At 53.9% G+C, this 10,480-nt stretch overlaps 1 protein-coding gene across 1 annotated transcript; it reads right to left on the bottom strand.

The window, feature by feature from the left end:
- Positions 1-682: 682 nt before the first annotated feature.
- Positions 683-2,176, bottom strand: POU3F3 (POU class 3 homeobox 3; the record flags this gene model as incomplete). Its single annotated transcript, XM_080916739.1, has 1 exon — positions 683-2,176. One exon carries the CDS (start codon positions 2,174-2,176, stop codon positions 683-685), a length of 1,494 nt encoding a protein of 497 aa, XP_080772865.1.
- Between the last annotated feature and the right edge of the window lie 8,304 nt (positions 2,177-10,480).

Genomic DNA, 10,480 nt, shown 5'->3' with positions numbered 1-10,480 from the left:
AAGAAAAACACTGTCCAGGAGCAGGGTCAGACCTGCAGGAAACCTGGCGCGTCTTTCTTTTCAGGTCGCTCCCAATAAAGAAAGTTTCCATGGATCTTTTAGGCAGCCCTTTTGGAAGAAGTGGAAGAAAGGGGAGGGGAGGGTGTCTCTCTTTTATGTCTGAGGCAGGTGTTCCTCACCAACGCCAAGCAGGACATCTCGGTGTGGACAATACCTCAAGTGTGCAGTTTCGGTGCGTTAGGCATCTTCACCCTTCTTCCAGAACAGAAACAAAACACCACCACAGTATAAACGAGATGTCCCTGGTGCCCCCTTTTCCTCTTCCGGTTTTGTTTGATATATATGCATATAAAACAGTCTTGGTACGTATTATGCTTAAAAATTTTGTTTTTGGTCCCTCCTTCCTTGGACTTCAGAAAGAGTCTCATCGGTCTCCAGCTGCTCTCCCCCCTCCTAGGGCCGTGGCACGCCTGTCTTTGGGCGGAGGGGAGGAGGCCTAGACGCCCTGGCACTGGCCAGGAGCTGGGTCTGCGCGGCGGCAGCGGCGGCGGCGGCGGCAGCGGCAGCAGCAGCGGTTGGTTCTTGGCGGCGGCTTGGAGACGGCGGCGGCGGCGACCGTGGCGGTGCTGACAGCGGCTGCGGAGGTGGCGGCGGCGGCCCTGTTCGCGCTGCGCCCTGGCATTCACTGCACGCTGGTCTGAAGCCCGTGGTGCGGTGGCGGGGTGTCAGCGCTCACGGTACCCACCTGCGAGTAGACATCATCCGGCGTCTGCTGCTGGATGCCAGGGGGCGTCATGCGCTTTTCCTTTTGGCGTCGGTTGCAGAACCAGACCCGCACGACCTCCTTCTCCAGCTGCAGGCTGTCGGCCAAGTTGGTGATCTCCTGCGCCGAGGGTTTAGGGCACTTGAGGAAGTGGCTCTCCAGCGCGCCTTTGACGCTGACCTCGATGGAGGTCCGCTTCTTGCGCTTGCGGCCCTGCGCCGCGATCTTGTCGATGCTGGTGGGACTGCCGGTGCTCGAGTCGGCCTCCTCCAGCCACTTGTTCAGGAGCGGCTTGAGTTTGCACATGTTCTTGAAACTGAGCTGCAGGGCCTCGAAGCGGCAGATGGTGGTCTGCGAGAACACGTTGCCATACAGCGTGCCCAGAGCCAGCCCCACGTCCGCCTGGGTGAAGCCCAGCTTGATGCGCCGCTGCTTGAACTGCTTGGCGAACTGCTCCAGGTCGTCAGACGTCGGCGTGTCCTCGTCCGAGTGCGGGTCGTGGCTGTTGAGTCCCGGCCCCGCGCCGCCGCCGCCGTGATGCGGGGGTCCCTGCGCGTGGTGCGGGTGCGGCGGGTGCGGGTGCGCGTGGTGGTGATGGTGGTGATGATGCTCCGCCAGCTCGGGCGTGTCCCCGCGCACTAGCCCCGGGTGAACCAGGCTCTGGGCTCCGCCGCCCGCTCCACCGCCGCCGCCGCCGGGCCCCGGGGGCGCGCTCAGCATGCCGTTCACCGTGAAGCCTCCGGGCTGCGAATACAGCAGACTCTGCGGCGGCGGCTGCTGGCCGCCCGCCATGGACGGGAGGTGAGCGGCGGCCGCGGCGGCGGCGGCAGCGGCGGCGGCGGCGGCCGCGGCCCCCCAGCCCCCAGGGTGTCCCTGGTGAGGGGGCGGCGGCGGGGGCCCGAGGTGCGGCGGTCCGCGGTGGTGCAGCGCGGTGCCCGCGTGCAGGTCTTCGCGTCCAGCGCCCCCCTTCACGTCGGGGCCCTGCGGCGGTGGCGGCGGCGGCTGTGGTGGCTGCTGGGGGCTGCCGGCCATGCCCACCGCGCTGCCCGACCACGGTGAGCTGGCTTCCACGGCGGCGGCAGCAGCGGCGGCGGCAGCGGCGGCAGCGTGGGGCAGGGCGGTGACCCACTGGTGCGCGTGGCTCAGCATATGGCCGCCGTTGCTGGCGGCCATGGCCCCCTGCATGAAGTCGCTCTGGACCATCTTGACGGAGGACGGGTCCCCACGGTAGGCGCCCGAGGTCACGGCGGCGCTTCCCGGCTGCATGCCGCCGCCGCCGCCCCCCGCCCCGCCGCCGCCGCCGCCGCCACCCCCGCCGCCGCCGCCCGCCCCGGCCGCGTCCGAGTGCACAATGGAGCCGGCCGTGAGCAGGCTGTTCCCCGGCAGGTAGGGGTTAGAAGCCGCCGTGGCCATGCCGCTCCGCTCCCGCCACCCCACCGCCGCCACCACCGCCGCCGCCGCAGCAGCAGCCGCGGCCGCCGCCGCCGCCGCCGCCGCCGCGCCCCCCCGCCTCCCGCCTCCTCCCCCCGCTCCTCCTCCCCCGCCCCGGGTCCCCGCCGGCCCCGCCGCCTTCTCCGCCGCCTCCTCCTCCGCCGCCTCCGCCCCCGCCGCCGCCGCCGCCGCGGCCCGGGGCTGCAGCTGCAAGGCCGCTCGGCAGGGCGCGGGGGTCGCCGGCTGGCCTCGGTCAGCAGCAACAGCAGCAGCAACCGCAGCAGGAGCAGCGCCCTGGGGAGGGGGGATCGCTTCTCCGGGCGAGCTCCGTGGCCAGCCCCTTCAGGGGGGGTCGTGGTCTCCCCCCTGGCCGGGAGCAATCGGCTGGCTCCAGCGAGGCTCGCCCACTGGGGCGGGGACCCAGACTTCGGGCGCTCTCTCCGGGAGCTGGGGCTCCGCTGCTCCTCCTGTCCTCGGACGGGTGCGGACTCTGCCCCGGCGCAGGGCTCTGTCCACCTGCTAAGCGAAGGTTTCGCGTGAGACAACAAAGGACGACGCGGTTCCTTTCTTCCTTGGCCAAATTGTGGGTGGCCAGAAATCCGGCCTCTCCGTGTTGGTCCGCTGTCTTCCCTGCTTCTCAGCAACACATCTTACTGTCTCTCCTCACTATAGTAAAACTTTTCCGGTCCTTACAGGCGTGGTGATGCTGGCGGCCGGCGTCTGCGGAGAGGGGAGGCTGGCTCCTGTCTACCCCTCTGGCTCTCTCCTTTCAAGTTTTGTTTTGTCCTAGGAAAACTTCTAGCGATGGTGCATTTCTCTAAAGTTGTTATTGCCGGAGCTCTTGGATGTCTCTGCAGCAAGAGTCCCTTCTCATTTTCCTCGCAACACTCACAGTCTGGTGCGACATCTTTCCTTTCGGGTAGAAATTAGGAAACAAATATAACAAGGCAAAAAAAAAAATTGAACAGGAAAAAAAAATGTCGAATTGTTCTGTTACCTTGTTGCTGAAGGTTGGGGTTGATGTTTTATTTTTTCCCCGGCAGTTGTCTGGAGAAGGAGGAGGAAGAAGAGTGCATTGGTGGAGGTGGAGGTGTGTATGTGCATACAGGGGATCCTTGATACACAACCAACTCCTGTGGGCACGTTGTACCGCTCCTAGGGTACCCGACGGCGGGCGCGGGAGCAGGCGTGCCGGGGCAGAGTTGCAGCCGGAGCCAGCTCTGCGCCCGGGTTCTCTCTCTTTCTCTCTGTCTCACTTTCCCCTCTCTCTCCTTCTCTCGAGCGCCCGCTCCCGCTAGGATCTGACAGTTCGCTCTCCGTCCCTCCCTCTCAGAGCAGGGACTGTCGAATGTTTACCCTCCGCCGCAAGCGCGCACCCACCACCACACTTTCCCAAATACAAGGAAGTCGAGCACCAGGGCCCCTGCTGATTGGCTACCCGCTGGGTGATTGGCAGGCCCGGAATGACTGGCTTAGGACGCCTGGCCCCCCTTCCGGCCGTTCCGATTGGTTGCTTTTTAATTTAGGCAGAGCGTCGTAGAAGCTGGAAATCTGTCGTCCCCCCCCCCCACCCAGCCTCCCTCCTCCGCGCCACTTTCCCCTCCACGCCCCTCCCCCTCCGCCCCCTTCGTCGTCGTCCCCCCCCTCCCCGCTCCACCCCTCCGCCACATCTTAACTCTTAGTGTCCGGCCCAAACGTCTGCGTTCCCTTGGCGGCTCCCCGCATTCGCAATTGGTCTGGAGGGTGGGGTGGGGGAGAAATGGAAGAGAAAAGGAGGGGGTGGGGAGGAGGGGGACCAGAAGGAAAATGAAGAGGGGGAAAAATCATGAAAAATAGCAGTCTACCCATTCTACCTAGACTGCGTTGTGTCGCACCCCAACCCCACGCGAGAGATTTGTAAAGCGCGCGCCGCGGATGTACGGTTCAAGCTAATACCTATAGACAGATGTGTCCCCACTGGTTTCAAAGTTTCCTCTTTCCTTCACGCGCGGGCCCCCACCTCCGTCCTGCGGGAGGTGGGGAAGGAAGGCTTGCCTGGCGCAGAGCTCCCGTGGCCAAGCTTCTTGGAAATCCGCCACTGCAACTTTGTGCAGCCGCGGCGCGCCGGCGGCGACCCTCTTTGTTTAAGTTCTCGGATGCCATCATCTGGGAAACCTGCAGCCCTGTACCAGCGCGGGGCCCGCGCGTGCGACACGGACCGCTTGCTGAGGCTGCTCGCTCCCCCCTCCTTCTCCCTCCTTCCCTCCCTCCCACCCACCCTCCTCTGGGATTCTTGCAAGTATCGTGCGTGCCCTTGTGAGTTTGGAGGGTGCCGGTCAACGAAGCCACGCGAGGTATTTGAAAGGCAATCAGCCCGACCGTCCCCCTAGATTCATCGTAAGTGTATTCGATCCCAATGCCTTTAGAATGCAGTGTCTGCGTCAGCTCGCCTAGAGGGCCGAGGGCTGCTAGCTGTCCCTTACCACCCCCCCTTCACCGCTGACTCCTGTGTGTGTGTGTGTGTGTGTGTGTGTGTGTGTGTGTGTGTATTGGTGGGATTTTTTTACTCGCTTGCTATTTTGGGGCATGGGGGCGCTTTATTTTCCTCTTTCTTTGGGTCTCAGGCTTGTGAGGTGGCTCTGACCGCTGACAAGTGCTTTCTCAGCTTCAACCCAACTGAAAGAGTTAAGGGGCCGCGGGGTGGGGGGAGTGCGCCCGGTGGGCGGGAGAAGAGGGGGTGGGGTGGGGTGTGTGTGGGGGGGGGGACGCGGCCAAGCGGAAACGCCGCACAGAGGAACCTCAGCGAACCAAGAAAAAAGAGAAAGTGGCAACGAAAACAAGGGCAAATTAAATCCTCCTTGGGGATTTCCAATGAACTTACCCAATTCGGACATTCAATAAATACACGACTCTTAATGAGTGTGCGTGCTCTTGCACCCCGCACCCTCAGCTGCTGGGCACAGGCCTGCCGTCTGCAGTCCCCAGCCCAAGGAGCAGCCGAAAACGTAACCCGGCAGCCAGCCGGAGTGCTCCGAATATAAAGAACTGGCCTGCCTTCTCCCTGATGCATAATTTCTCTAGCGAGCTCACTTCGGTGAACTCAGTTACAGAGGGAGCTCTCCAGCTCTGCAGCAGCCTCGCAGCCTCTGCGTGATCTCCAGATTAACTGGAGACGCCGAGCATTTATGTAGGACCGGGTCCAGCTCCTGCTTGCCGGGGTGAAAAGATATCATCGTAGGGACAGATCTAAAAGGCAGCAGTAACCAAAGCCCCAAACAGAACGGATTCCCCCCTCCCTTCCAAAAGGTTCCTCTTTATATTTATATATGCGTATATGTATATATAAAAGATGGAACACAGATTTCATTGAATAAATCTGAGATCTCCAGGTGCAGACGTTTGAATAGTCGGTGCCAGCACCCCGTGTTTTCCTTTCCTGCCGATTTTGCTTGGATCCGGCTCAAAAACCGAAAGAGTCTCGTGGTTTTGTTTACACTGAATGGGGAGGATAGGAACAGAGCCATGGGGCCGCCTTTCATTAATATACAGTGAGGATTTTGTCTAAATTACTGCTATGAGTTTCACAGTACACGCTTTCAAAACCCGTCTCAGGTGGCCTGATGAAACGGGATAGCGCCTCTGCAAACAGATCCACTTTCTCTCTTTGCAAGGAGGGTGTGCACGCTTGGGAAGCCCCCCAAACGCTGTGCTCCTCAATAACAGAAACGCACTTCTGTTCCCAGGTCTGTCCCCTTCCTCCCCCCCCCCCCAAGCCATTTGAGTACTTAGTTCTCAAATCGTTCCCCAGCCTCCCTCCGACTCCCGCCCCACCCCATCCGCCCCCTCCCTCTGCGGAGTGTGATTGTTTTGTCTGGAAAAAAAAAATCCAAAGTATATAACAAGGGGAACAGTCAGTGCTGATTCTCATTTGCATACATTTTCATATATTTTGGTGAAAATAATAGACGAGTGAGAACCAGGCTTAGAGGAGTCAGTGTAAAGGAAGGCTAAGGATGCCTCGGCTCTGGAGAGTAAAGAATATGCCTTCTCCTCTACCCCTCCAGGCACCTTATTAAAAAAAACAAAAAACAAAAAAACAAACCAAAAAACCAAAAAAACCAAACCAACCACCACCTTTTATTTAAAAGTCTAACCCTGGGAATTTGCTGGGTAAGTGTTTTTTTTTTGCTGTTGTTGTTTTGTTTGCTTTTTCCATTTTCTTTCTCTGCTTCCTTCCTTTTCTTCCTTTCCGGCGTATTTATTTATGTTCTTGAAGCTTTGGAAGCTTTATTTTCATTGCTTGGGAAGAGAGGGGAAGGGAAAGTGTGTCTGAGGGAGTGAGTAAAACAGGTCTGACGCTGCTAAAATAATTCATAAAAAGGTGGACTGATTCCAATGGTCCTCACAGCAAGAGCTTTACCCTTTACCCTTCAGAGAGAGAGAGAGAGAGAGAGAGAGAGAGAGAGAGAGAGAGAGAGAGAGAGAGAGAGAGATTTTAATTGTTGATCATGGGAGGGGTAAACCCTAGAAATGAGTTGCCCACTAAACGTAAAATATAAATATTTCTTATTTGGAATTTTCCCTGGAGAATCAGGGCTGAAGAGGGAGAAGCCTGGCCTGTCGCTGGTGGGGGCGACTGAACTGTGAGTCTGCCCAGATCAGGACAGGGAGCTGTAGGGTTCAGTGAGGAGGGGAGGGGGCTGGCAACCAGAGGGCAGAGGGCTAGAGATGAGGAAGCAGTGACGGAGAAGAGGCAGGAAGTCGATGTCCCCCTGGTTAAAGCTGCAACTGGGGAACAGGCGGTGTGCTGCAGCTCCTGGTTCAGTAGTGAAAACCCATCAGAAAGAAGGTGATCAATCAAAACTAACCAGGACATCCTGGCTCCCCACGGACACTGGGGCTTCAGCGCCGAGTACCAGATTTCCCATGTTTTCTATTGACAGTCAGATCTATCCCTCCTTATCACTATGCTGGGTTTTTATAAAATTCAAGGGTGTACTTAAATAAATATGGCCGGGAGAAATAGCTACGGTAAGTCCAGGCCAGTGTGACTATCTTACTTTGGTGAATTAGTCTGGGGATGATTTTTAAAAGCTTCTTGGATTTGTTCTTTTGAAGAAAGCCGCATTGGGAGGGGGGGTGTCAAATGTCTGAAATTATACCGCACTCTGGTATACAGAACACCTTGCAATTTTGAATTGGTAATTTATTTGGAAACAGTTGATGCTAAATCAATGCAGTGGTTTGTAATGAGGGAGGAAGAGGTGTCAGTTGGGGAGGGGCTCAGAATCACCAGGTTTCCTCCCCTTGTTTACAGCTCTCCCTCTGACTGGGGTTAACTCCGTGTGCTCCATTGGACCAGATGCCGTATAGAGCTTCTCCCTGAAGATCATTTGTTTCCTTGATGGGGAACATTTCTGAGCAGAGCATATTGGTTGCCATAGAGAAAGAAATAAAAGGAAGAACACTAGTCACATTAAGCTATATGTTTGTGCACTGGGCTTTAGACAAAAGGACCTTGACTCAGCCAAAGAGGAGAAGCCAAACTAGGGATCTCTAGGACCACTAAAACTAGCTTTATTTTGTTTTGGACTTTTACAGTTGAAACATATAAGTTAATTTTATTGGTTGTTGTTAATTTTATATGACACGGTTTACTGAACAAAATAAACTTTGCTTAGCAGCACAGTATTGACTAGGCGGCAGGGGGCGCAATGACTCGACTTAGCAGGAGCTGAGGAAAATGTAGCCAGTTCAAAAGCAAATCTGTCTTTCCAAACTTGCCAGAAGAACAAACACCCATACCTTTCCTGTGCATGTTGAAGAGAAGGAAGGAAATTATTAGAAAACACAGGATTTTAAAATACCAGGACAGTAATCTCTCCCATACTGGCCATGTCTGTAAATGACCCAGGAAGCCAGAGAATGAGAGAGAGAGAGAGAGAGAGAGAGAGAGAGAGAGAGAGAGAGAGAGAGAGAGAGAGAGAGAGAGAGAGAGAGAGGCAGACAGACAGAGAGATAAACAGAGAGAACTCAGAACAGTTTAAGGATTCCTGTTATGATGACGGTATAGGTTACTTAAGAAACTATCTATTAGCCTGATGGTGGCAATTATTATTTCGAATTGAACTAGAAAGCAAAATGAATTCTCTGAGGCAGTATGTGTAAAAATGGTTCTTTCAGTAGGACATAATTTTGCAATTGGGTATAACTTAGGGTCTTGAGGATATAGCAGGTGCCTGGGATCTTTCAGAACATTTGATACCTGGTAGCTACTTTTATTCTTATTGTTCTTCAAAGGATTTAACAGTTAGCCTTGAAAGGCTTTGTAAGAGAAAAGAAAATACAAGTTAGACAGAGTGGGTAGAGGTAACCTTGAACTTGAACCTTTTTAAGGACAGATAAGGAGGACTTTTAGTGGAGCATAAAGTTCCTGCCTCTAAGATTTTTCCCCTTCTTTTTGTGTATGTGTGCTGTCAGTGAAAACCGTAACAAAGAACAGAAAAAGTTCTGGACTGAAGTAGGAGGCTACCTAAAACAGTGGAGAGCAAATCCTAGATGGTTTTGGGGATTTAGGCAGTTTGTCTCAAATTTTCTCAAGGAGATTTATAGCATTTGTTAAGACAAGGCTTGAGTGACAGGGTGTGAGGCTGGCTTCCACAGAGCATCTGAAGGCACCTGAGAATAAGAGTCCCAAAGCCTGGCCTTTCTGATACTCCTCCAGGGGTGGGGGTTGTTGCCACTGGCTTCTTTTCAACCCTGCTCCAAGCCAACCAGGTTTCAGCCTTAAGTTTGTCTTTGAAAACTAATTTTTTAGCAGGAAAGGGTTGGATTGAAGTGCGCACGAGCTCATCTAGGTTTGAAAGATTATAGGAACCCTGTAAGCAAGAAAGACTCACCCAGATACACTTTAACTGTGTGGTTTCACCCTGGACCTTACAAGGTTGGCATCAGGAAATGCACTGTCAGATTTGTGCTAATAAAACCCAGTGGAGAATTGGGGAGATTGTAATTTGAACACAAACACTGCTTTTCTTCCTCAGCTCTGCCTTGCAGACAAAAGATTTCCAGGAGAAGTCCACGGAATGGGACAAGACCCAAAGCTTGGCTTGCTTTGCATGCCTAGAGCTGTTCAAGGCATTCAGAATGTATTAGTAGGAATAGACACTTTTAGAACTCCATTCATATTGCAAAACATTGGCGAAGGCCTCCCTATTCTTCACACAGCACATTCTCCTGTGTTACAGGTCCTTGGAGCTGTGGTGGTTTAAGCAGCAGCTGCTTTTCTCTTTTTTTTTTTCTTCTCAAAAACATACTCAGAAAAAGAACAGGGAAGTGGAGGGAAACTTCCTGGTTTCTACAGATTTATATAACTTTCAGCGAAAGAAATAAAATATAAGAATTTGGGGCAAAGCAACAAGTTAGTTTGAGATGGACTGCTACATGTTAGAATTCTGTGATGTCTTGGAGGTGGGGGATAATCAAGGTGGCTATAAATTAAGATCCAAAGTTCTGGGCAAAAGCTACAGACTTAATTGGTGAGGATGGTGACATTGCTTTTGTCAAATGAGAGGATGCAGAAAATTACCTGAGTTAGATGTGCCCAAGATGAAATGGGCCCTTCCTCATTTGCTCCCATTTGACAATGATAAGGCAGTCCAATAAAGCACAGCACGGAAGCACCTTCTCTTAGCATTTGCATGTTAAAATAAGGGTTCAAGCTCCCCACAGTCTGCACTGCATGGCTGGTACGAATGGGGAGGGCTCTGCAACACTGGCTTTTGGTTAGAAAAGAGGCTTTATCTGGTGGACAGTGGACAAGTCGTTTCTTGGTATTGCTAAGGTTTTGGAGTATGCACTCTTCCCCTTGCTTCCTATCTCTCTAATGGCTGGATTGTATGATCTGAAGGAAGGGAGCAAGCACTAAGGTTTCTTCAGAATGGTTTGAAGGGGTAACCATGAATTCAGAGAAACTATGATGCTTTAAAGTAAGCTCCCTCCCTCTTAAACTACAGGGCATTTCTAATTGTGGAGAATAAACTGAGAAAGCACAGTAACTTGGTTGGTAATCCTGTATGTGCTTTCGAAACAAGCCATTTCCAACTGTTTGCTCACTCTAGCTGTGTGCATGAACCTGTCAAGTCTGCTAATGCTCTCTTCCAATTGCTGGAGAAGCTGCAGCTAATGGATTATTCTTGGCTGCCCTTCTCCACCACCCTTCCCGTGCTCCCCAATCTCTTTCAAATTTCAACTTCTAGGAGTAGGTAACACGGAGCCCAGCTGATAGACTAGAGGTGATGGTGAAAA

The sequence above is a fragment of the Micromys minutus genome, assembly GCF_963924665.1.
Source record: "Micromys minutus genome assembly, chromosome: 5".
Classification (NCBI taxonomy): domain Eukaryota; kingdom Metazoa; phylum Chordata; class Mammalia; order Rodentia; family Muridae; genus Micromys; species Micromys minutus.
The sequence above is the reverse complement of the archived record's forward strand: the minus strand, read 5'-3'. Positions and strand labels throughout refer to the sequence as shown.